At 37.3% G+C, this 27,485-nt stretch overlaps 3 protein-coding genes across 3 annotated transcripts in view; all 3 read left to right on the top strand.

Moving 5' to 3' along the window:
• LOC140140338 (uncharacterized) overlaps window positions 1-1,372 on the top strand; it is a 5,820-nt gene extending 4,448 nt beyond the window's left edge. Inside the window, exon 5 of the mRNA XM_072162103.1 lies at window positions 256-1,372. Coding sequence (XP_072018204.1) covers window positions 256-473 — 218 coding nt within the window. The 3' untranslated portion in view covers window positions 474-1,372. The remainder of the gene's footprint in view (window positions 1-255) is intronic.
• Window positions 1,373-12,610: 11,238 nt separating this feature from the next.
• LOC140140491 (uncharacterized) lies at window positions 12,611-15,049 on the top strand. Its single transcript, XM_072162249.1, has one exon. It carries the CDS (start codon window positions 12,611-12,613, stop codon window positions 15,047-15,049), a length of 2,439 nt encoding a protein of 812 aa, XP_072018350.1.
• Window positions 15,050-17,025: 1,976 nt separating this feature from the next.
• Window positions 17,026-25,729, top strand: LOC140140337 (uncharacterized). The gene is made up of 5 exons (XM_072162102.1): window positions 17,026-17,218; window positions 22,334-22,462; window positions 24,324-24,458; window positions 25,201-25,296; window positions 25,491-25,729. The coding sequence occupies exons 1-4, from the start codon at window positions 17,048-17,050 to the stop codon at window positions 25,222-25,224; spliced, it is 459 nt and encodes a 152-aa protein (XP_072018203.1). The 5' UTR covers window positions 17,026-17,047; the 3' UTR covers window positions 25,225-25,296; window positions 25,491-25,729.
• Window positions 25,730-27,485: the final 1,756 nt, after the last annotated feature.

Raw genomic sequence — 27,485 nt, 5'->3', positions numbered from 1 at the left:
TGTTGAAAGCCGGCTGTTTTTATTCGTTTTTATGGTCACTATGAGGTTGTTTTAAATAAAACCATGTGATTCGTACTTGATAATTATTTTTCTAACATATAAGGCATAATGTTGTGATTGCCGGAGACATCCTAGTACTTTTTTGGTCCTTTCACAGAATTAATTATCGTCCACTTTCTACGCTCATCCATATTATATTTATGATAATCATCTTTTTTATTTACTTTCTTTCATTCTTTTTTATCAAATTAACAGGTGGATACATTATTTTAAACATCCCTGACTATTGGTACCACTACATGAATTTTGGAGCCAATTTTGACACCATGTTGCAACGAAGTCTTGAAGATGGTACACTTGAAATTGTTGAGAAGAAAAGATGTGTTTACATTTATCACTTTGAAGACGCTAATGTGTATATTCTTAGAAAGGCAAACAATGTCATCAATAATACCGCTAAGAACGGATTTTAAATTGAAATTATTTCCAAATCCTTTTTAAATTCGTCAAAAGACCCCAGGAACTTTTTCCAATTTTAACTTGTGCTCCGTAATCCATAGATCTGAAGGTGCAAAACTAATGACGAGATAAACAGTGATATACTGTCGGCTTCCGTTTCATTTTTTCAGAGAATTAAAAATACGTAAACATTAATTTCTACATCTAATCGCTTTGTAACTGTATCTCTCTTGTCACTCGTGTATTTAGTAACATCGACGGGCTTATCGATAATCCACATAACATGAAATCAGTATACCCATATTTAGAACAAATTATTTCAAAGACCATCAGTTGCACACCCCAAAATTGCTCATTCCTCATATTTCTGGTTTTTTTTCAGGCGATTTTCAACCAGAAAGCCAAGCAAAACCCTTGATTTTGACTGTTCGCAGCTCCAAAAGTCCCAATTTTACTTGTTTTCAACCTTGTTCGCAGCTCCAACAGACCCACCGCTTTTACCGGTACGCCGTCAGCTCCCAAAGACCCACCACCTCAAAATTCCGGGCGAACATACCCAGCAAATTTTTTTGATGTGCCCCCCGGGATTTTAACAGATATAAAGCGTCCTTTTTCATTACTATTAGCAATTCTTTTGTGAAAAGCGTATATTTTCGGCTCGTTTTTCGCCGTCAATAAAGCAGACATGCGAATGGTGACGTCGTACCAGATGGCTTTGATCACGTGATTCGAAAGACATTTTCGAGACTAGAGAAGTGTGGAGATATCTATTTACGGTAGAACAAAATAAACAGACAATGCCATTCCGGGTTTTCAATTTTACTTAATGATTAACAATTTGGCTTTCAGAACAATCACTCTACATACATGGTCATCGCACAATCTGAATATTTCAAAGGTTTTTGATATAATCGAGAAGAAAATACTACTTTAGAACTTTAGAAAAAAAAACATGATTACGTAGTATTGTACTTGACTACTTGATTGACTTAAAATAAACATTACTATGTATTACAACTCGTTTGTCGCATAACTCAAAGATATTATGGGCGGTGTACCTCAAGGTTCAATATAATGGACCATTAATGTAAATGAAAATATTAATAAATATATGTAATAAAATGAAAGGTGTATATTACAACTTTTTACAGTTACATATACAATGATAGGTATACCTCAAGGTTCAATATTGGGACCATTAATGTATATAAATGATATTATTAATAAATCAGTTCTGATGTATTATGCCAGCAAAACCCAAACCTGGAAATAAGCAGGTCTAAACCAGGAGCCACATATGTGACCCGGCAGCACAAATGAGCCGTAAATTCCCTACATTGTATTCTGAGTTACGGTGTAAAATGTATACGAAGGTCATATTCATCGGTAACTTAAGCTGGCCCGACATCCGTCTCATTTCGATAGTCAAAATCTAATCAATAATCCAATTGTTGAAGTGGATAATAAGCTTCTACCTTAGATGGCTATAGAACTTTTAATAGCTCTGGTCTTTGTTTGCTTATATTGCTAAATCCTGTTCAAGTGGTGGGTTACCAGGCATTGTATTTTGTACAGGTATGCATAACCAACAATTAACAATGAGAGAACTTTCTTAAACCTCGTTGACTTGGGGATGATTTGAAATGACCGCCAATTATGACTGTTTGATATTTATTGCCAACAATGTGGAAAAAGAGACACATGTAAAAACGTAAAAAGCTATAATTTTGTTGAAGGAGCAAAGTATAACAAACCATAACCTCGCTTCTGGATATCGTTTGAAGTCAAATGATATACCATTTTTAAGTTTATGATGTTTATTTTTTAAACACGAAATAAAACAAAATTGACCGGGGGAGGAATTTACGGCTCATTCGCCGTGGACGGTCACATATTTGGAAAAAAAATGGCCCCTCTCCTGGGTCTGTGATTTAATGATTATGCTCCTAAAATTTCATCTAAATATTTAGTTTTATTTCACGCAATCGTAGAATTTAATTAAACGATATTTAATTAAAATTAAACATTTAATAAAGTGTCATTTTATTAAATAATAATTAACTATTGTTCAATTAGAATTTATTTAAATACCTAAATAATATCATGCCTATAGGTGATGTATTTGTGACAAAATATTTATAATAAAACAACTTAAGAAAACGTTTAATTTATACGATGTAAATATTAGAACACGTACCCGATGATAATGTGAGTGCAATTTCCAAACACCGTAATCATACACTCGTCTAGTCAAACTCATGTGGCTTACTTGACCAGTATTAAAGATTTTGCACGTATAAAATGAACGTGCGGAAAACGTAGAAATGCATAAAAAGGACATTGAACATACGACGGAAAGTCAAACTATTAATAGCAGGAGAGGTATGTAACATGACACTGGGTGGGCACTTGGCCCACCCAATTATTTTGCCCACCTAGTAAATTCAACTTGCCATTGCCCCAAAATGCCCACCCAGTAAATTATTTTGCCCACAGAACAGCGGGCACCATTATAAAATTTACCATAAAACACACACTACAGAAAAGTATTGCAACATTGCTGAAATAAGAAAAATTCTGCAAACTGTAACTTGAACATTGATCCAATATCCTGTCGATTTCACATGACGTACTAGATGGAAATCCGTTTGAATGCAGAAAAAAAAGAAACTTTAGTCGACAAATGTCCCAAAGCCTTTACAATGGCCACGACAAGAGGAATAACATGGAAAACTTATCAACAGCATTTGAGCAATGTCAGTTTAAACCTCTGTGTGAACTTTGACCTGCCATATGTCAAAATGCCCAATGCTGACAGATGTCCAGTAAACTCATTTTTGAAGTTCGTGGTCTTGAGAAGCAATATCCATTAAAAACAAAACTACGTCATACCCACTACCCAGACTAAATGATCTATCCCCGGGGATCTATCACAGTAAATGATTCGATTTTGCTTATTATATGACGTGTTTATTTAACGAGCCATTGTCAATGCAATGAACAGTTGCCAATTTATGCAATGTTGCACTCCAACAGCGATATCAATAGACGAGTCGATTTGGCGTTCGAGCGAAAGAAAATTGGAATATTCAAAACAAAGAATAGTTTGCCATATCTCAGGTATAATTTTAAAACCTGGGTAACATTACAAAATAGGTCACGGTTAACATTATCCAATGGGCTTTGACGTTTTTTTGTCCTGTTACGCAAGTAACGAAACACCTGCTATATGGCAAACTATTCTTATGTTTTTCCAAGCGGAACAATTTGAGACCGCTTTGATCACAATCGGAGCATTTATGATTTTCTTACCCCTGTGGAGAATTATGGAGACCAAAATTTGACTTTTGACCTTTATGCCTGTTACTTAAGAGCTGTATATCGAAGATAGGCTAAACTATACTTTTTCTGAGTCCTAATAATGAGAGGAATACAATATATGTAAATAGTTTTGATCCATATTTGCTCAATTTTGAAATTGGAGACCTGCATTTAGCGGCATTTTTAAATATATGCAAATTGCCATTATTTCCCCTATGTTCTTTTTTGTCCTTATTAGATATGTTGTTCAGGAGGGTTATTTAGAGTCACTAGCATTTTACTTAAATCGACTCGTCTATAAGAGTAGATATCATAAACACTATAATTATTCACCTTTTTTGCGATCAACAATATTACAACACAAGCAACGTAAGAGAGACGCCAAAGTGTCGTAGCAGCACTTTATTTTGGCATATCAAAAGGGAAAAGGAAAGAAGGCAATGGACGTGCAGCAAAGACATCCCTGAATGGAAGCTATGCTTTATGTGAGGGCACGGTGGCTCATCAGTGGTTACGGCCTTGGGCTCATAATCTAAGAGCTTGCTCGACGTGCGTGGGTTCGATTCCCCGTCCCACCACCGTGTTGCGCCCTTGGGCAAGGCGCTTTGTCTCGCTTGCCTCACCCCTCCTAGGTGCAATGGGAAGCTGTTAGGGGTAGTCACAGTCATTGTACTGATGGACCCTGCAAACGTGGTTCCGACATATTCTAATGACGGCGGAATAAATGTAAAGCGCTTTGAGGCTGTTTGCGGCATACAGCGCTATATAAATACCTACATTTATTTTTATTATTTTATGGCTTAGGAGAAGTTTAAAAGTTTTCCAGAAGATGTCCTTAATATACCAAGGCCAAAAAACAACTTTGAACTTGTTTAAATTTCCATAAACATATTATACATAACAAGAACTGTCTTTAAATAAGACAATGACATGAATGAAGATCATGTTTTATACCAAGAATTTTCATGTTGAAAGCTGAATTGAAAAAAAGGTCTACATTTAATTCACAGTTGTAACAAAGGGCTCAATGAAAATCACATCCACTGAGTTTGACGACAGTCCAACAATCTATATTCGGACGACCTTAAGAATGTTTACTGCTCAAGGGTGATCATATCGACCAAGTTTCATGACAATCCATAGTGAGACGATTGTGGCTACGCAAAACTAGTTAATTCCGCAAAAACCTGGTCAAAAGCATAGCAACTGTTTGAGTTGGTTACCAGGCACAAAAACTAAGTTTTATATCAAAATCCCCGCTATGCATTGCCCATGGACTTCAAACTTTCAATTTTAGTAGAAAATCTGGTATAATTGCATGTTAGTTGGATTTGTAGCTGAAAATCAATACTTTATACATAGCCATAATTTCCTAATATTGACCCATATTTGCCAAGCACATGACATTATATGGATATTATGTGGAAAATGTCCGTACTCCGTTTGCTATCAATGGACAGAAATGACCCATAGCTATAATACATTGGTAGCATACAACACTATGGCGTTTAATATAGAAACTTATGGAGAGGTTGCAACCCCCTTCGGATAACAAAATTGCCTCAGCTGGACGAGGCTTAGCCCAATGTATCACTGATTGAAAGGTGAGGAAAAGCAATCAAGTTAAATTTTTAAGTTTTAACTCCAGTGACACATCATGCATCTATTTTCTTGGGTAGAATTAGGTCAATGTTCACTAGGGGGCATAAAAAAGCACTAAAATCCGGTTGTATTGATTTTTCAAAGTAAAATGTTAATACCTATTTGAATGCAACTGCAACCAAAGGTCCATGGAAATTAATGAGGTGTCACTGGAGCTGGGATAGATAATAATAAAATATTACATATGGGCCTGTAGGCATGTGCATTTACATATTCGTTATATAAAGTAGGCTAATGAAATACCAAGTTCACAAAATGAATGCATCAAATGACCTTGATGACAAAGCCCGCACGCACTGTCGCATTTAGACTCTCGTAAACAACAAACACAACCACAAGCATGTCAGCTTATTCTACCAAAGTATTCTTTGATTCTACCAATTCTACCATTCAAAGCCGAATGCAATTTTCACTTACTGAAAAAGAAGCCAAATTCTTTGCCTCAAGAAGTGTTGAGGATATGAAGGACTATAAAGATAAACTCCAGAAGCGACGACAAGAGAGAATGAAACGCGCAGCTGATGGAGAAGACGTCTATGGATATGGACAATGTGATGGCGACACTTATTTTGTAAGTCTATATACTATGTAAAAATAAACACGCAGATTTCCTTGGTAGAAACCATTTGTACGGAGTTAGGGGCTGTGCAATAATTATGAGCCCCGTGGCGGGGGTAACATTTCAGAACGGCCCACCAAAAATCGCTTCTCCCCCTTCTCGGCCTGCCAAAAATCGCTTGGCCCCCTCTCGGCCCGCCAAAAAAATCTTTCCCCCTCCCCTTTACACATGCCAAATTTTTGGGATCCCAATTCGCAAACCTTAAACGGTCTAGAGATATATGTTGCGAGCGCAGCGAGCAGGAAAATTTGCATATTAAAGCGTTTCCGTACTGTATTCCTAAGCGTGTTTAGAGCGTTTTATTTAAAAGGCGCTCCATGAATGTGCGCCAAAAATTGCTTGCCCCCTTTCGGCTCGCAAACAAATTTCTTTCCCCCCAAAACATTTGTTACCCTACCCAGGGCTCATAATTTTTGCACAGCCCCTAATGGTGCATAAAAAAAATGTGATTCAGGGAAATGATAGCTAGCGTTGTAACTAGTCACTAAAGATTCGCTCAAGTCAAGTCATTGGGCATTTTCCTGTTGACCTTTATACCGTGTAACATACTAACCAGACGCAAACACAAAAATGTTTTTAAAACGTTATATTTTTGGTTTGGTTTACATAAAAACGTTTTAATAACATAAAGTGCCGGGTTATATAAAGGTCATGGAAACGTTTTTATAACGTATGTATGTATAACGTTTGTATGAAAACAAACTAAAACAATATTTTTAAATTGTTTTCAAAATGTTATTGTAAAATATTTTCTACAAATATTTTTTTCTAAATATTTTGTTAAATAAAATTATGCTAGAATATTTGCAATAGGTTATCAGCAAATGTTTTTGAATGTTATGAAAACGTTTTATATGTCCATTATATAACCAGGCATTTAAACGTTTTCTGGCAAACTGCAAACTATGATTGACCTCTGTCAGCATACTGACATTTGCATGCAAAAGAATAAGTTGACATGTTTGAAGGTGTAATTGATGAATTGCCAGCAAAACTGAAAGGTTCTCATTAATCATATTCTATACCTATTGTTATTAGGATTGGGTGGATTAAAGTTCAGTTTTCTTGTGGCTTACCATGATGCAGTCATGTCTACAGCAGAATTCATCTACAGCTATTAAACCAAGATAACACTCAATGAAACAGCTCAACTGATTAAATCGGATCTTCTCTGGTTGTGCACAAGTGTCTGTTTTCATGTGCGATATCGCAATAAAGCTGGTATTCATAGCTTCAGTTGGGTAACCGATTATAAAGGAAACGAAAGGAAACAATGGTAGTGTACCTTTGTTCACGAAATGAGACAATGGCGTGCTTTTTGTAAACCAGCATTCTTGAAAATGAGCAACATAATGATTGTTGACTTAACACGGTTTGGAAATAATTTCTTCATATTTTTGGTGTTATCTGTCGTTTACATGTCCTTCCTAAAACACAAAAGTACGACCCTCTCCAAACACCTAAATTAGCTAAAAATTTAGGACATGTTACAAAACTATATTGTCTAGAATTTTAGAAGAGTACTTTTAATATTGGCCGGTTATTTTTCACACAGCGACGTTAACTAGGCAATGTACTATTACCTATAACATTAACTAAAACACCAAAGTACGAATATTTCCAAACATCTAAATTAGCTAAAATTTAGGACATGTTAAAAACTATATTTTCTAGAACTTTAGAAGAGTACTTTTAATATTGGCCGGTTATTTTTCACACAGCGACGTTAACTAGTCATATCCCCATACTTTTAACGTAGGGCTATTTGTAGAGGTCACGCGTCAATGGGAAAGAGCACTGTGTATTGTGTATAGGAAAACGGACAGTAACTGCAGTATGCCGTGTTTTGTCAGTTTTACCACGTCTAATCAAGATATATTACAAACTTTACCGCGCTTTTTACACGTTTATTTTATTGAAAACAACAACACACACATTTTTTTCTTATTTTTTCTTTTTCTTTTTCTTCACTTTTTCCAATTATTTTAATTTTATTTTTTCAACTACACACAATCCTACACTGTTTTCCATTATCTACCTCCAATTCAGTGAAATTTGTCCGTTTTCCGTATCACGGAAAATTTATGACTCTAGATATCAGCTGTATCAAGATGATTAGCAGTTTTTATGATTGTTGAAAAGCCGCTTTCCAAATGCATCATTTTGCAAACAGCAAAAACGACCAAAATTAAAATGACCAAAATTATATCGTTCAATTAAAGGGCATTTCGTGATCCACAGCCTCATCCCCCACTTTTCCCAAAAAAGTTGAGATTTTTACACCACTGGATACCTCTGGCTACATAATGTTTATGTACCAAATATTTCTTGCAGATTAATTCGTTTAGCAAAAATATCGCCGAATTTGAATTTCGTTCTGGTGCACCAGAACGAAATTACAACACATTGTCTATGGAGCAGTGTAATACACATAATCATGCATAACTCGCAAACGCAAAATCGGAATCAACTGAAATTTTGGAAATAAGCTTTTTCGTGGATATCTACTGAAAATGTCATAAAAAGAGGATGCTAGGATCACGAAATCCTCCTTTAATGTACAAAAATGGTAGATCATACGTTGGCGTTATATTTGGATATGGTAATCTAGGTTGGCTCATTAAGGGCTGGGGTATGAGCGACCTTGAAGTACCGGTATCTGGAGAGGGGAAGCAATGAGTTACCCCAAATCACAGCGGCAGGTAGTGACTGGGCCGCCGAGTGCTAATATATATTTATTTTGGAAGGTTCGTGTTTGTTTTAAATTTTGGGGCGTTTTTCCAAAATTTGATATTTTTGGTGATATTTCAAAAAAGCGACATGCCAAAGACAACTCTTTGGGCACATAGTTTGTTATTGTTATTGCAGTTCTTTTCCACATACCTACGTTAACATTCGATTGGGTGATTTACTAATATTATATATTTTATGACTGCAATTTGGCGTTTTCAATGCGTTTTACACGTATCATGAAATTAACGCAAATATCTAGTCACGCTGCTTTTAGAATTTTTACCTGATCGTCGGCTTTTGCAGGCAACAGAATGCAGACTGGCTCACGATAGATGTCGTATTCCTCTATCTGGTTCACTCATTGATAAAATGAGTTTGCATTCCTTGTAACAACACACACATTGCCGTCTGGAAACCGGGTCTGGTACTGATTTTGGGACAGCCAATAGACTTCAGCGCCGTATCAAATCTCATAAAAACCACACGACTGACAACTATGTGTTTATGTTTCCCGCACGAAAGCTTGTGTCTACATCTATTACTATACTTCTTTGGAAACGTTGACCTTTGACCATTCTTTGTATAACGCCCTGATATGACCTTGATATGTTCGCTTGATTGGGTACGTTATAGCATCCATTTCATTGTTAGGACTTGGTCAGTGGATAATACTTGCAGGGATACAATAGTTTAACATGGTGTGTGAGCATGGTGAAAGACTCATTATTGATTAGGCGCGGACATATTAAAGGCACAGGTCCTTTGCGTGTATAGCAGAAAATTATAATAGAATGTGTGAATAGAATGTTTGGAATTTTGCAACTAAAATACTAACTGCATTCTGCATTATGTATTTATATATTTATTTAGGCCTATGCCTATTTATTTATTTACTGACTTATTTATTTATTTTATTTATTTGGTATATTAGTTAGTAGGCCTAGTTAGTAATATTCCATGATAGGCCTACGTCGGTTTATTATTGATTGTTGATAACTTGACAACTTGATTGATTGATCGATTGATAGTCATTTCATATTATATTCCTAGTTTATAGGCCAATTTGAATAGCATCGCACATTAGATAAATAGATCTATCAGTATTGATTTATTCTATTCAGCAATATCAAGGATTACTATCAAACTTCTCATAGCTGATCGTCAGTTGGCTCAGTGGTAACGCAGTAGGTTTTACAACACCGAGGTCCCGGGTTCGATTCCCACCTCTGCCTATTTTTTGCAAGGCTGAGAAAAAATGAAATTTCTGGACTGCAAACTTATTTGGCGCGCGATCTGAGCTGGTCCTTTTCTGGTGGCTGTGTCTGTTACAGGCACACTCCCTCTGCATCCAAACCAGGTTCACGCTCATTACACCTCCCTTAACCCCGGTCATTAACCTACGCGGATCATTGTATCATTTTGCTGCACACGTTTGACAATGTTTGACATTGGATGAACCAGGTATAGACGAATCCAAGGAGCCAAGTCATGGTCAGGATTTGGTCGGACATCTTTGGGTAGCCGCTAGCACCAACCTGGTGTTTTGAGCGTCCAATTGTGCAAATAAAAGCCGCCTAACACCTAGAGAAGATGCAAGGACGAGGAGGGTTAATAGAATAATAGCTAATAATATCAGTCCAAGAGAACGCCAAATATGGATCAGGAGTATTACATAATAATACCCTGCTATGACAATAGCTGCACTAGGTTAATCGTATAATCTCCTTATGTGGTTAGCATGGCTGGGCCAGGAAATCCACAAGGTCAGCCAATGTATGTACATGTATTCGGTACATGTGCCATATCTTTACAATGGGTGATAAATTTCTGGTTTGTTTTATTTCAAAACGCAACATTCGATATTCTAAAGCTTGGTCCAAATCCAAGAGAAGAACCAACTCTAGTAATTTATGTGGTTTCAAATTATATCAGACGTTGCCTTTTTGATAGAAATGGTGTTTGTTGATGTGCACAGTTTCCCATTAGATCATAACATGCTGTTGTACATCCAAGGTCAAAGGTCTTTTAATCCATATTTGGCGTTGTTCTGGGACTGAATATATATAATGGAGATAATTCCGCAGGTAATCCCGTCGCATCTATTCATACATAGTCCTTTTGTTCGAAAGTACATCAATGCATAAATACCGCGTGTAGTTAATCCGAATATTATGTTACTTCAACAGCGAATAGACCATGCTGTGCGTTTTGTCGAAGGGAACTGTATTGTGTTATTCTTTTGACTGCCTGTGTTTTCGCGGAAGGTGTAAAACGGGTGATGGAATGCAGTTTAAAATGTCCGCCAAGGCCGAATCATTTCACATTTTGAGTGCATTGTAGCTGACGGCTACCCAACTAAAGGCTGCTAGTCAGGTGTAGGAATGCGTGTATTTGGATTCCTCTATATCTTACATGTATAACGATGAATTAGTCTATTCCATTTAAAATCCACTAACTCAGAATGTTCAGGTAGCTCAGTTGAACATTTTGAATTATTGAAAATTAAAAGAAATATATCATTATAACAGATAAAGCACGTATAGAAAAATATATAAAACAATATTATTGAAAAACTTCATTACACAAATGTTGTTTTACACTGCCAGAGTTTGGTAGATCCTTATTCCTTCATGTAATTATTTCGTGTAAGGTCGTGTGTCTTGAGCTCGCCACCAAAAAAAAGGTGGCGACGTTACATTTTGCCAAAGTCGACTAAAAACAAATGATGATATCTCTGTCAAGCAAGAAGGTATTGTCATGCTTGTGGTCTCATTTTATTGTTAAATAAAATGCACTTTCAACCCTGTAAAAAGAAATACTTGATCTTGTTTAATACTGACACTGTGCTTCATAGAATTCAGAATGGGCAGGTGGCGGTGGTGGGGGATGTGGTGGTGGGGGATGTGGTACACACAAACTCTATGGGGTTGGTATTTTTAGTGCGTAATCTGCTTCTGTAAAGGCTGTAAATTGGATTTGGACTCTATTTAGCATCTAAAACACTCATGGCCTTACAGCTAAACAATTCTACTAATTGTTTTTAATAATTTATGATTGGATTAGTCTAGAAAATACAAACTTTTCCATACAAAACTACCCGTTGTCATATTAAACACTGTAGTAAAGTAATGCAGATGTCTTCAAAATCTAAAAGTTACTGTAAAATTTTAATTACTTATCCTATCATAGTCAAAGTATAGATTTTCTGAAGGGAAATTTGACGAGGAATCTAAATATGGACATATTGACGAGGAATCTAAATATGGACATATTTTTTCTGTATGGTTTAGGGGGAAATGTTTAGGTTCAAAATATGTTGAATTGTAAAAAAATCTAACATACTTTGGGACACCCTATATTCCGAGATTACCAAACAGCTGTGATTTTGGTTTCTTCCAAAGTCAGTTGGCTCTCTATATCCTCTAACCAAATGAATGTTGTTTACTTCCAGTTTATTACTGTAAGTTGGTAATAAGCAATGCATTGAGTGACCCATTTGTTATCAAAATATTTTTTATTCCACCCTGTATAACTTGCAGGTCACCCTGTATAATGAGTTGAAATGTATATTGGAATTGCTTATGCCTTCAGCTTTCCAAAAATGTATACTTTTGCTAGTTTAGGTTGATGATTGTCGAGATAATCTAATCGTAAAAATGGCTGGGGAGGAGTACTGCTTGGTGTCCATTTTAGCTTAATCAGCCAACAACTCCAGATTAAGTCTGAAACAGAGTTTGTAGGTGCCAAAATCACCAGTGGTAAACAAACTATCATTATTGGTGCACTATATCGCCCCCTAGCAGCAAACAACCATACATGAATGTCTTGAACCAAGTCATCGAGGAAATATGTGTTTCCAACCCAGGTGTGGCAGTATGGATTGCAGGCGATGCCAATCTACCCGACATCGATTGGGCTACAGATCGAGTCGTCGGCCACCAGTATCCACTCGAATTAAATGAATCCTTTCTGCAGATGTTGGCTCGAACTGGAATGGAACAACTTGTTGACTTCCCAACCCGTAATGAAAGTATACTCGATATCATCATTACCAATCGACCTTCTCTAATCAACCGCTGTGAGGGGTTGCCAGCGTTGGGCGACCACGACATCGTGTATGCTGATTGGAATGCTCAGGCAAGCAGAGTGAAACCATCCCGTCACAAGATCTTCCTGTGGAATCGTGCTGATTTTGACCTGATTCGCCAGGAAACCAAGGAATGGGCAGACAAATTTGTCTCTCGCAACACAGCATCTACTCCAGTGGAATTGTTATCCAGGGAGATTGAACAGTATCTTCAGAAAACACTCCATGATAAAGTACCCTCCAAGCTCAGCTCCACCAGATTCAACCAGCCATGGTTTAACACTTCTACCAAACGGATCTGCCGAAGGAAAGCAAGGGCTTTCAAGAAAGCTAGAAAGACCAACAGAGACCGTGATTGGAAGAGATTCAGGCGTTTGAAGAAGCAGAGCCAAATTACCTGTCGTCAGGCCTACAACAAGTATCTTACTGATATAATACGCAGCGAACCTGGTGCAAGTAGAAGACTGGGGGCCATTATCAAAGCCAAGCGTTGCGACCAAGCTGGTATTGCTCCTTTAAAGGAAGGTAATCATCTCTTCAGTGACCCAAAGACCAAGGCCAATCTGCTGAATCGCCAATTTGCATCAGTTTTCACCAAGGATGATACATCAACTCTACCTGACCTTGGACCCAGCAATCATCCACCAATGAATGGTATCCAGATCACCAATCAAGGCATTGTCAAACTACTGAAGAACCTTAATCCATACAAGGCTTCTGGTCCTGACGGTGTGCCTGCCAGACTTCTAAAGGAAACTGCGGAAGAGATTGCTCCAGCCATCAGCCTCCTCTACCAAGCATCCCTCGACCAAGGATCTGTTCCATCTTCGTGGAAGAAAGCACTGGTAGTTCCCATTTTCAAGAAGGGCAGCCGATCGTCACCAGCAAATTATAGACCAATATCCCTCACCGCCATACTGTGTAAACTATGCGAGCATGTGGTCCATAGTGCAATTATCAACCATCTGTCTGAACAGAAGATCCTGTCCGATGCACAGCATGGATTCAGAAAGAGAAGATCATGTGACACACAGCTAATCCTGACCATAGACGATCTGGCCAAGGGGATTGAAGATAAAGGGCAAACTGACATGATATTGCTCGACTTTGCTAAAGCCTTTGATAAGGTTTCACATAGGCTTCTCCTGCACAAGCTCCAACACTACGGCATACGTGGACCTACTCTTCAATGGGTTACGGACTTCCTCAGCCACCGTACTCAACAAGTCCTGGTTGATGGTCAAATCAGCACCCAAGCCAACGTGTCTTCAGGCGTACCACAAGGCAGCGTCCTGGGACCGTTGCTCTTCTTGGCATACATCAATGACCTCCCAGACTGCGTAAAGAGCTCAACAACACGCCTGTTTGCCGATGACACTGCACTCTACAAGAGGATATCATCCCATCATGATGCTTCCTTACTGCAAGAAGATCTCAATGCTTTGGAAAAGTGGGAAAACACATGGCTCATGCAATTTCATCCAGCCAAATGCCAGGTGGTGCGTGTTACTAAAAAGCGACAGCCAATCACCTTCTCCTACAGCATCCATGGTATCACTCTTGAAGAAGTGTCATCTGCCAAATATCTTGGTCTCCACATTGACAACAAGCTGAATTTCAACGACCATGTAGACATTACCACCAAAAAAGCAAATTCCACCCGTGCTTTCCTCCAACGCAACTTTTATCATAGCAGTCGCAGGATTAAGGAGGCTACGTACACAACTTATGTAAGACCCACTGCTGAGTATGCAGCTGCAATATGGGACCCACACACTCAAAGAAACATCAAGAAAGTGGAACAAGTCCAGCGAAACGGTGCCAGATACGTCACCAACACCTATGACCGCAGATCAAGTGTTACCCCCCTGCTGAGTGAGCTCCAGTGGCCTTCTCTACAAAGTAGACGTCGCCAAAGCCGGCTAACCATGCTCTACAGGATTCACTCTGATCTGGTTGACATCAGTTGGAAAGACTACATCACTGAAGCAACATCTAATACCAGAGGTCATGACTCCCGTATCTGGACTCCATACTGCAGCTCGCAAGTGTTCCTCTCTTCCTTCTTCCCACGCACAAGTAGGGATTGGAATTCCTTAAAGAAGGATCCAGCAGCCTTCCCAACACTCGATGCCTTCAAGACGGCATTGAGGGACGGCTCCATCTAGATAGCAGACAGCATCAAATTTTTAATCAGCACTTCACTGTACATATTTTGCACCTGTGATCTCTTGTCTGCGTCATATGTCTGCGCACCCACCACTCTGCAGTGAGTAATCTTCTTTTCAAGAAGCCTTCACTACAACTGGAAGAAGAAGAATTAGAAACCCGGTTGGTGTAACAATTCATAATATTTGTCATGTAAGGGTGGCGAGTTCAGGACACACAGCCGTAAGCTAATCCTAACCCTGATCATAATCCTAACCCTAAACTAACCCTAACCTTAAACCCTAACCCTATTTTCGCGTATAATTACATGAAGGAGTAATCAAGACTTCGCAGCAAACGTTTTATAGAAACGCATAAATGTCAGTCGGGTATCAAGCAGAATCATCTTTGAAATCTTACCGCCTATTCTATCAAACATTCGTCCTACTAAGGAGGTGTACCAGCCCTCTTCAATTTGCGCTCATGTTAGTAATACAATTTTAACACACCGCCAATCGCACGTTTCTGGTATTTGTACCCGAAAATCAATTTTGGCTTATACTTTTGTTCATGTAAAATGTGCCTCAGTAAGGATGAATTTTACAATTTTACAATTTCACAAAAGTAAATCTTATGGTTAATTCTGAAAGTTAAGGCTAGACGCGGTATTGTTGGTCGATTTTTATTTTCTATTATTATTGAAAAATAACACTTTATAAGTTTTGCAAAATTTCATTCTACAAATCATATACTTTGAAAACTTGCTTAAGGGGTGGGATATGAACGTTTGGACAGTATTTATTGTGGGACATTAGAGCACATCAGACACATCGAATTGCATTCTGAATACGAAGAATGTCCTTCTGATATCAAATAATTTTGATTGTTTGAAATTCGCAATGTAATACACATTTTATGGCAAATCATTAAAAATTGATATTTTTGATATTTAACAGTACTCGAAGTAAACTTTATAAATCTGATGATTTATACTTAAAGTGTATGTAGGTGGGATAAAAAGCCGACGATCAATTGAAAATTTTGACCTTTCGTATTGAAGATATGGATTTTTGTTCCCAAAACACCAAAAAAAATATGTCTTTTTGGGTAAAAAATCCATATCTTCAATATGAAAGGTCAAATTTTTCAATTGATCGTCGGCTTTTCCTCCCAGCTACATACACTTTAAGAATATATCATTAGATTTATAAAATTTACTTCTAGGACTGTTATATATCAAAAATGTGAAAAATATCAAATTGTAATAATTTGTCATAAAATTTGTATTATATCGTGCATTTAAAAATTTGAAAATTATTTGATATCAGAAAGACATTCTTCGTATTCTGAATGCAATTCGATATGTCTGATGTGCTCTCATGTCCCACAAAAAATACTGTCGAAACGCTCAAAACGCTCATTCCAGATCCCTTAAATTTGACAAAGTGTTGCTTTTTCAGCTCTCTTTACAACATAACTCAAGAACTACAGGACCTACTCAACTATATCAGTGATACGTGAATTCATCTACACTCTCCCTATGAATTGATCAATGTTATTTTTGACAAAGCTCGCTACCATTCGCAAGATGCTGTGAACTACCAATTTGCAACAGTTTAAAACAGTTGCTATCCTTCATCCGGTTTCTTGATGGTCAGAATCGCCATTTCATGAATCAAAATGACCTAATTTCATAAATCACTTATTATTAAAGCCATATTATAACATTTGCTGAGGAGGACGCCCTCACTGTCGCATATTTAGAATTTCATAAAAGGTGTCACTGGAGCTGGGATAGATAATAATAAAATATTACATAGGCCTGTGCATTTACATATTTGTTATATAAAGTAGGCTAATGAAATACCAAATACCAAACATGAATGCATCAAATGACCTTGATGACAAAGCCCGCACGCACTATCGCATTTAGACTCTCGTAAACAACAAACACAACTTACACAACCACGTCAGCTTATTCTACCGAAGTATTCTTTGATTCTACCATTCAAAGAAGAATGCAATTTTCACTTACTGAAAAAGAAGCCAAATTCTTTGCCTCAAGAAGTGTTGAGGATATGAAGGAATATAAAGATAAACTTCAGAAGCGGAGACAAGAGAGAATGAAACGCGCTACTGATGGAGAAGACGTCTATGGATATGTACAATGTGATGGCGATACATATTTTGTAAGTCTGTATACTAGTATCACAACATAGAAGTTAGCATTTTGTAACAATAAACACGCATATTTCCATTTGTATGGAGTTATGAGCACAATATATATGATTCAGGAAAATGATAGCTAGTGTTGTAACGAGTCACTAAAAATTCGCTCGAGTCAAGTCATTTGTCTTATTTTTTAGCAAGTCAAGTCACTGTACCAAGTCAATGGGTCGAGTCAACTGAATATCACTCGAGTCATCACCTCATTTTACCTCGAGTCACAAGTCATGACTCGTTACAACACTGACTATCAGCGTGTAAAGCCCGGGTGTAAAGTTCAGAAGATTATGTAATAAAAATTCCTTTAAAAAAGGAATGGGGCGCCCAATGTAAGCTTGGACGTGATATGATGAATTCCATGGCATGGTGTTTAGATTTGATATTATAATGATCTACTCAGGGAAGAGTAGAAGATGATCAAATGCAAATGTGTTTGATTGGGGAAGGTGTATCACAGGACCGTTTTGGATGAAATAAATTGAATTCGAATGAAGCTGTCGTGTCAATTTGCGATTATGTGGGGTGGGGGAGTTCTGATTTGGGGGCATATTGTAGTGATGATATTGCTTCTACTTGCTAATACACTGAAAATCTAATAGAGATGAAGGATAAAAAACAATTAGGCCTACAGAACATTCATTCTTCATAAAAGTAGCTATGGGTATACAATGTTTACAAGATAAGAACGTTAATGTTTTGTACATGAACGTAACGTCTTTGATACATAGTTGTTAACACACTGAAAATCTGACTAAAGATTTACAATTTGATGATATCCAAAAGAATACTTAGTATTGAAGAATTACAGAAATTACAGAACTTTCATTTGTTAACATACACGTAGCAATGATTTGAAAAATGTTGAAAATACAAACGTAACGTTTTGTTCATAAACGTAACATTCTCGACACATCTAGGATCCGCATAATTTGTTGATTAATGTCATAAACAGTCACAAAAGATTTATGGTCTGATCATTTTATCATTTTAAGGGGGACCCGATATTGCATTTGGAAGAACCAGGCTTTTCAATAACTATCAAAACTGCTGGGTACCAAACTTTTTGATACAGCTTGTATAGTAATTTGTTCTAATTTCCATGCAAAAGAACTTGGCCAGTTGTTTCATCCTTAAAACAATAATACACCATAATTTTCAATTACACCATGCAGATAGATAAGACCTTGGTAAGATAAGCATGTTAATTGTTATGTCACTAGCACTATCTTGATCTTGATAAGATGCCTATTCATACACTGTACCATGCTGCAGCGTATTAAACAAGGACAACTATACAACATACATTTGTACATTCATTGAATGACTTTGAAACTTTGGGTACAAAAACTCATACTCTGCAAGTTAGGTCAAATTTTGCACTATGATTGTTTATTTGAGGTTATTGGACTATGCCATTGAGATTAGGCTATTGTGGTCCATAGTGTTGGTCACCGTCTATCGGGTTCTAAGAGGCGGTAAACTGGTTTAAGCCCGGTACAAAGGTCACGGTTTATTTGGTGTTTTTATAAGTCCATTAATTTTGTATTTTAAACAAAGAATATACGCACAAGATTTTATCCCGTGCATATCAGAAAACAAAAATAAAATAAAATCCAAGCAAAATCTAGCAAGAGTGAAATTAGAAGCTTTTCACAAAGTCATGCCAATAAGGTGCGCCCGCTTAAGGCGGGCGCCCCAAAAAACGAAGGTTATTTACCCTGTTGACCTCTTTGCCGTAAACATACTAACCAGACATCTCAGCTAGTGCAAACTATTCTTTTCCTGAAGCTGATCTTAGGTTTTTACGTAGTAAAATCAGAGAAACTTTGATGGTGGATGACCTCTGTATGAAATCAAGCACACTGAAATTTGCATATTTGTAATCGTTGCAGCATGCTAAAGAATAAATTGACATGTTTGAAGGTGTAATTGATAAATTGCCACCAAACCTACAAAGTACAAGGTTCTCATTCATCATTATTCCATACCTATTGTTATTGCGTTAGGATTAGACGGTCTAAATAAAGCCATAAATTCCGTTTCGTCAATGCTGCAATATGTCACTTTCCGTGTTGTTTTTGTCTGTTTTTCTTGTGGCATTCCGTATTTTGTCCGTTTTACCATGTTTAATTAATGTACAAATGAGGTAGATCATAGGTTGGCGTTACATATCGAAATGGTAGTCTTGGTGGAATCATTAACCCCTGTCATTAACCTAAGCGGATCATTATATCATTTTACGATACACGTTTGACAAGGTTTGACATCGGATGAACCAGCTATATCTATTGTATAACATTCAATAAGACTATTCCATTTAAAATAAACACTACCCATGTGGAAGATTTTGGAAATACCTTCCACTGGGAGAGTAAGTTTATGTAATGTAATCGTTCAGAGTTAATTGTTTTGAAACCCATACTCCCCCTGCATTATGGTTTACCTATTACTATATATCTTTCACAACTGGAGTGAGTATTTCAAATGGAAGTTGCCCAATTGTCTATTCTATTCAAAACTTATACTCCCTCTGTGAAAGACTTAGCTAAATCTTCCACAGGGTGGATTTATAACCCATTAGGGTTTTTATATGTTTGAGACAAGTTGAAATAAAGGTAAACACGTACAGTAGCAATATTTTTATTTTTTTCATTTCAATTTATTCGCTGGCAAACCTTTAAAAGATTACAGTACTGCATTAAAAACCATTAAAATGCTAACAATTATGTATATAGGAACTGAACAGGATATAGGAACTGAACATAGCTGGGGTGCTGGTGGTTGCCGCAAAAAACAGGACTAACAAGAGACGGTAAAGCTTAGAGATAAAGAGTTTTCCTTTCAAATTGGCTATCCGTATAGTTCTCGAACAACACGCAAACAATAAAAGTTCCGGCGAAACCCTCCCCGGGAGTTGCTCCCGCCAAGTTAGGTAGCTCAGTTAAATATAAAAAATTTAGCTATTAAAAATAAAAATAAATATATAATATAACAGATAAAGCAAGTATAGAAATAAACATCTAAAAAAAAGTAACTAACCCCCTTTAAATAATTGCCATTTTCCAAAAACGGGCTATTGTATTACAAATCTGTAAAATGCGTTGGAAGCAGGATTTTTTTCTGCGCAGTTTGACACCTCATTTGATACGATAGCCCAAAAAACAATAAAATACCGGTCAATTTAAGGATACGATACATGATTTACCGACAAGTGACTCATTTCGGAATGCGATCATGAATTTTGAAGAAAAAAAGTTTCCACAGGCTTCGTTGGGACTCGAACCAGCGATTCTAAACTTCCTTCGATTACGCGTCTAGCGCTTTACCGCTCGGCCACCGTGGCAGTTGAGCGGATGAGTGTAATGATAAAAGATAAATCTCATAATGTCATCTTTAGCCTTTTGTTTACTAAAAAAGACATGTTTTGTATATAAAGATAGATTAGCCGTTTTATGCATAAATAGCACGAACGTTTGGGAAATGTTTCAAACAAATAATAAAGACACTGATGTGATGATGAAATTGCGCAAGTCGGGAATTATCTGCGTCGCAATGTTTTGTTTTGGTTTTAGGAATTTGACCTTAAAATTTACGACTTCATGACATTATCATTCGAAATCAACAAAAGATATTTCAACACTATTATGTCCTCATTCTTTCTCTAGAATGTTTTGTACATGTATGTGAAATAGCTTCAACAGTGGTTCGCTGCATAATGGTAAAAATAGCCTTGACCTAAAAAAGGGCGAGAGGTACCATATTTACGGATTCAGGCTAAATTTAAAATTGATATAAAACGTTTGTTTTTTGATCGATTACAAAAATTAATTTTTGTCGTATAAAGAAATTGTATCTGGCGTGAATTACACTGCAGTTTTTATTCCTAGGGCTCTTTGACTTCTTCATATAATTTTTTTAAATGATAGAGTGAATCCCCTGGCCCTCTATAATTACGCACAAAAGAACGAGTCCCCTTAATGTAGTGAGGTCCGGATTGAAAGTTGCACTTACCACGTTGCTTTACAACAATACAAAAACTCAGATATCAATACACAGATTTCCTTCCATTATACTGAATACAAATCAATATAATTTACTGCAACTTTAAAAACTTGGGTTACATTGATTTAAATGTACACTGTGACGTCAATATTTAGTCAATTGCTACAAATGAGGTGTCAAAATGTGCAGAAATAATTTCTGCTTCCAACGCATTTTACAGATTTGTAATACAGTTGCCCGTTTTTGAATAATGGGGGTTAGTTACCTTTTTTGAGATGTTTATATAAAACTGTATTATTGAAAACTTTCATTACAAACATGTTATTTTACACTGCCCGAGTTTTCTTTAAGACTTCGCAGCAAACGTTTTATAGAAACGCAAGCTTAAATGTCGGGTATCAAGCAGAATCATCTTTGAAACCTTACTGCCTTCTATCTAACCTACTAAGGAGGTGTACCAGTCCCCCTCAATGGTATACTAAAACACTGGTACGATTGAAAAGAAATCACAGACCCATCATTTGCACTCATGTTATTAATATAATTTTAACACACCACCAATCGCACGTTTCTGGTATTTGTAGCAAAAAATCAATTTTGGCTTATACTTTTGTTCATGTAAAATTTGCCTCAGTAAGGATGAATTTTACAATTTTACAATGTCTCGAAAGTAAAGATTACGGTCATTCTGAGAGTTAAGGGTAGACGAGTATTTTTGGTCGATTTTCATTATTGAAATATAACACTTTGAAGGTTTTGGAAAATTTCATTCTACAAATCATATACTTTAAAAACTTGCTTAATTTATTATTGTTAATGAGTTTTACAAAGTGTTGTTGTTTCAGCTCTCTTTACCACATAACTCGCGAATGAACCACTGGACCTACAAAATAGATGCTGTGAACCACCAAATCGCAACAGCTTAACAAAGTTGGTATTTAACCTTAATCCGGTTTCCTGATGGTCAGTTGTGAACATTAATACGGTTTCAGTGAGTATACGTCGCGCTGTTCCCCAAAGAGACTCACCATATTATGAATCAGGTGACTTAATTCTATCGATCATTATTATTTTAGGAGGTACCGCCAGTAGACCCATACGCTATTGGATGTCGAGCGTTTGCGACGATCATAGCCAACTGTGTTACCGACAGAACATCGCAAGTGATTGACATTGCTGCTGGGACGGGATACATTGGAATAGAAGTAAGTGTATTAAAGGGAAAGAGAATCATTAGATCGTAAAAGTGTTTAAACGCGCACATACAGACGCTCCATGTCGGCATTTCTCGCCTCTGTCGCGGCTTTATCAGGCCGCGGCCACTCGCGCTCTTGCCGTTCCTCCACACCCTCAATATTGCAGAGACTATAATTGCGAGGGTTATAGAGACTATAATGTCATGATTTTGTCAACATCTGTGAAGATATATGCATGGTTTTCTCTTCGAAGCCCCTGAACTGGTGTGTATGCTTCTAAGGAGCAAAGTCCCTGAGTTGTTGTTAAGTGGTCTGTGGAATGATGTGGGCCGTAGTGGTCAGCAACAACCTCATTGAACCTGTAAAGTGTGCTAAGACTTGTAGATCAACGTCTAGGCGTTGTGCCTGTACGTAGCGCACTATAAATCATTGCGCTTTTCTTTTCTTTTTTAAATACCCAGACTTAACACTATCAACCCCAAAATCTTATTTAGATTATATTCAAATATATACTTAGGCCGACATTTTGCTATTTATTCTTTTCCAAATTAAACACATGTAGATTAAAACACTTACATATGTGTTTAAAAGTGCAATACATTGACTTAATAATGACCTTTTATGAAGTTTTATGATTTAATATGTTGCATGACTCTCGTTTTTTTTTTCATGCTGGACACATCGATGTATCAGATTGCTAGTGTGTTGTACATGTATGAAAATAAAAACAATAATGCTGGTTTCATACTTTCTAAGTTAGAAGACAAGGTTGCTATAATACGTAGGCACGCAAAATAGGTGATAAAAATGGTTTTCCTATTGGTCTAACGGCGCGCATCCAACACTTTACCTGCCGCTTGCCGCTGAGCGGCGTGACGCTTCATCATACCACCTGCACTTGTCAGCAAGCGGTGCGGCACACCGCTGAGCGGCACACCGCTGAGCGCCAGCGGCATGACTCTGAAAGCCACACTTGCCGCTCAGCACCGCTCCAAAATCGTATTTTGTTCTCATACGTCAGAGTTGCACCGCCCCGAGTTGATTTGAATTCAACTCCCAGCGGTGCTGCTGCCGCGGCAAAGCGGTGGAGTGATCGACATATCGGCTTGCCGCTGGTCACCGCTAGCGTTTTTTGGTGCGACTGCGCAGTGAAGCAAAATCATCTTCAGAGCGGCAAAGCGACAAGCGGCAGGAAGTATGAAAGCAGCATAACACATGGTAATTTCGATATGAATATAATTTCACCACTGCACTGTTCAGAAGCAAATAGATTTGTTGTAAATTAGAAGCAAGCAAATTCATTTATTTACATTGCACATATTTTTGCTAGAATTTGCAGTTTAAGGCATAAATATCAATGAGTCACGGTACGCGATTTCTATTCAACATGCCCGGTCATCATATTAAATTTAATGGTTAATGTACGTAAACATCGGATAAGCTTGGATACCTGTATGACTAGCGCTTAAACTAGGCACATTCTTGCTTAACTCGTGATTAACTCGGGTTACTCGCGGCCAAAGTTCACATAAACACGGATAAAGGGGATTCTTAATGGTCGCGTATACTTGTATACGGTATTAGCTCAAGTTCAATATTCTTTTGAGAACCTAGAAATAATATTTCTTATGGACGAGGGCTAAGTTCAATGTACCGATAATTGCCTTTATAGCGTTCTGATCTTTAACTTTAGAGAGCTCTTTAGAAAAGAGTTAGAAAAGTTTGACGTATTGCTAAAAAAACCTAGTTGCCCCCATGTTGTCTATTGGCGCCAGATTCAATCATATGTTTTATAACTACATATCCTAATTTAAAGTAAATTGTCATTTGTATTAGGCAGTGCTTATCAAACATCTTCTATTATTTTCAGATTAAAAAGTTAGGATTCGAGAATGTCGATGGTCTTGAGCCCTTAGAGGTCATGATAGAAAAGCAACCAGAGGGTGTCTATGGCAAAGTTTACAAGGAGAAGATAACCGGGAAGAATCAACTTCAATCCCGAGCAGTAAGTAATCTCGATAATTTATTGTATATAGTGCGTGTGTTCAACATCTTCCCTTCATCATCATGATTATCATTCTCAACCTCATCGTTATCATCCTGATCATCATTACCATCATTGTCATCGTTGTCAGCGTCATCGCCATGGCCATAATATCATTATATCACTCATACATAAATTCTAGACAGTTCATTGGTTGATTACCATTTATCATTTTTACCATCAGCCTCTCCGTGTGATAGTCTTTACCATCATGGTGCTGCGCCGTAGTGCGCCTGCGCCAAGGCGTGCCCTGACTCTTAGTATATCACAGCAAAACATGGTGTTATGTTGATGAAAAAATGTATTTCCTACCTTAAATAGTATTTTAGTAATAGACTTTATGTATGAGTGATATAAAACAAATATTAACTGCCTTTAATTCGTGTAATGGTCGAATTATAATCACTCGGTTCCATTCCACTCGCCGTTCCGGCTCGTGGAATGGAACCATCCATCTTTCACCTCGTGATTATATTTCGACCATCACACTCATAGACAGTTAATATTTGTATATTATCATCATAGCTCATCATCAACAACTTTAACATCATCATCACCATCGTCATCGTCGGCGTCGTCATTATCATGATTATCATCAAAATCATTATCACCCCAACATCCTCCTGCTCATCATCATAATTTTTGTCACAATCAATACACCGTCCTCCTCATCGTCACTAGTTTATTGTTGTATTTTCCACAGATTGTTACGACTGTGCGATCATAGGTGGTAGTGTCTATCCCACTCATATTGAAGGTGATGCAGCATTTGCCGAAATATTTCGAATCGTCAAAGAAGGTACATTCACAATCGACAAAAGAAGTTTGTTGTAGTATCGTAATCAATTTCGTGAGATGTTGCCTAATGACATTAGCCTTTCACGTACTCTCGCTTCCTTTATCGTATATATTTTTTTACAAATGATTTTGAAGCCATGAAGAAGATTATAATCTTATAATAATATATTACCGTTTTGTTTTCAAAATTGACAGGCGGGTACATTATGTTAAACATCTCTGACTATTGGTACCACTACAGAAACTTTGGAGCCAATTTTGACACCATGTTGCATCGAAGTCTTGAGGATGGTACTCTTGAAACTGTTGAGAAGCAAAGATGTGTTTATATTTATCACTTTGAAGATGCAAACGTGTATATTATTAGAAAGTCAAAGAAATATTATCAAGACAAACATACCACTGAGAACGGTTATTATACTTAAAGGTGGGTGGGCAGCTTTTTCATGTTGGGTTTTGTACTTTACATTGAGGCCTGTTGCAAAACAATGTGATTCCAAATTATTAATTAGCATATTGGTTTTTTTCACTCCGTACGCTCGTGTTTCTTCAGTAAATCTACGGTTTGTAAAAAAATATTTTTAGTTTGCATGTCCCTCATGGTACACCGTACAAATCAGTCTACGTTTGCTCAAAAACAGGTTCGTCCTCCATGTAATATGCACGAAATATTACATATTCTCAACTACGTTGTGGCAATATATGCAGTGGCAATATATACAGTTAAATATGTTTATATACGTATTCCAAACATTTCTTTATATAAATAATATATATTGTAAGGCAATATTTATATTATATAATATTATATTATATATTATAAGGCAATCTGGCAAGGGGTATTGTGGCATTCGGGGCACGCTCTTCGAATATGTTTATATACGTATTATTCCTATTCCAAATCTGGGCCGGTCGTGCCCGTCGCCCTTTCTCGTCGCCTAATCATGCTAATACTGAGGGTGCTATTACCGAATAGGGTGCTACGTGCTAGACTGGAGTCTAGTCCTCATTTACGGAGTTTAGGGTTACGGTTGGGGGTAAGATATAGAGTTGCATCCTATTCGGTAATCGCTCCCCGATGATTTGGGGTAGGGTAGTCTATTCCAAATCTGGGCCGGTCGTGCCCGTCGCCCTTTCTCGTCGCCTAATCATGCTAATAGGGTGCTATTACCGAATAGGGTGCTACTTGCTAGACTGGAGTCTAGTCCTCATTTACGGAGTTTAGGGTTACGGTTGGGGGTAAGGTAGTCTATCTTGTAATAAGACTAATAGAGTTGCATCCTATTCGGTAATCGCTCCCAGATGATTTAAAATCGTTAAACTTGGTTATTGTTGAGTGAGTTTCGTCCATATATCTTCCAAACCGAGAGATGCCGAAATTAACAAAGAGACCACCGATAACAATAAGAAGGAAATGGTAAAACTTCCAGTGACGTCAAAAAACACTCCTGTGAAAGAAAAAGAGGAAGAAAGAAAGGAAGGAAGAAAGAAAGAAAGAAAGAAAGAAAGAAAGAAAGAAAGAAAGAAAGAAAGAAAGAAAGAAAGAAAGAAATGGGTGAAATTGGAGAAAATGGCAAAATGGCAAAATGTTAGATATTTTGTGATCCTCTTGTAAGTATAAAAGAAGTCGTGTTACTCAGATCGAAGATCGAAGATATTCAGTGCGCAGAGGATGATTTAAGCACTACCCATCACGCCACCGTGTTGACTTGCGGTTAGCACAGCTGTGTGAGTGAACATGGCACCACTGCTCGCACACTGCATAGACGTGCATGGTTAAATTTGAATTTGGACTGATATATTTACAATAAAATCACATTCAAAATGCTGGTCGATTTCACATTTTATGTTATCTACAGAAGGTGTGAATTATCCTTTATGCATACATCACTTTTGTTCTGAAATCGACCAAGTAATAATGACACATACACAATTCTTAAATAACATCTTTTGCACAGAATTCAATGGGATTTGAAAAGTAAAATGGCAGTTGAAACTCTAGTGATAACACTTTTGCAGTGCATGATGGGGCTTCCTTAAATCATCCTCTGTTCAGTGCGGTAGGGTAGATAGCCCGACTTGTAACTGACTCAGGTATTTGGTCTTAACTTTCAATCGATAGCAAGAAATAATTATTAAATTCTTAACGATTGCTGTTATATATACCTGTTAAAGTACCACCGACGATCG

This window comes from Amphiura filiformis, chromosome 19 (genome assembly GCF_039555335.1).
Source record: "Amphiura filiformis chromosome 19, Afil_fr2py, whole genome shotgun sequence".
NCBI lineage: Eukaryota > Metazoa > Echinodermata > Ophiuroidea > Amphilepidida > Amphiuridae > Amphiura > Amphiura filiformis.
This window is presented reverse-complemented; position numbering and strand designations above follow the sequence as displayed.

Excerpts from the sequence above, each read along its gene's own strand:
- LOC140140491 (XM_072162249.1), top strand. The coding sequence starts at position 12,611 with ATGAATGTCTTGAACCAAGTCATCGAGGAAATATGTGTTTCCAACCCA.
- LOC140140337 (XM_072162102.1), top strand. The coding sequence starts at position 17,048 with ATGCAATTTTCACTTACTGAAAAAGAAGCCAAATTCTTTGCCTCAAGA. Across the intron at positions 17,219-22,333 it reads GTGATGGCGATACATATTTT|GAGGTACCGCCAGTAGACCC; the intron begins GTAAGTCTGTAT and ends TTATTATTTTAG. Across the intron at positions 24,459-25,200 it reads ATCAACTTCAATCCCGAGCA|ATTGTTACGACTGTGCGATC; the intron begins GTAAGTAATCTC and ends TATTTTCCACAG.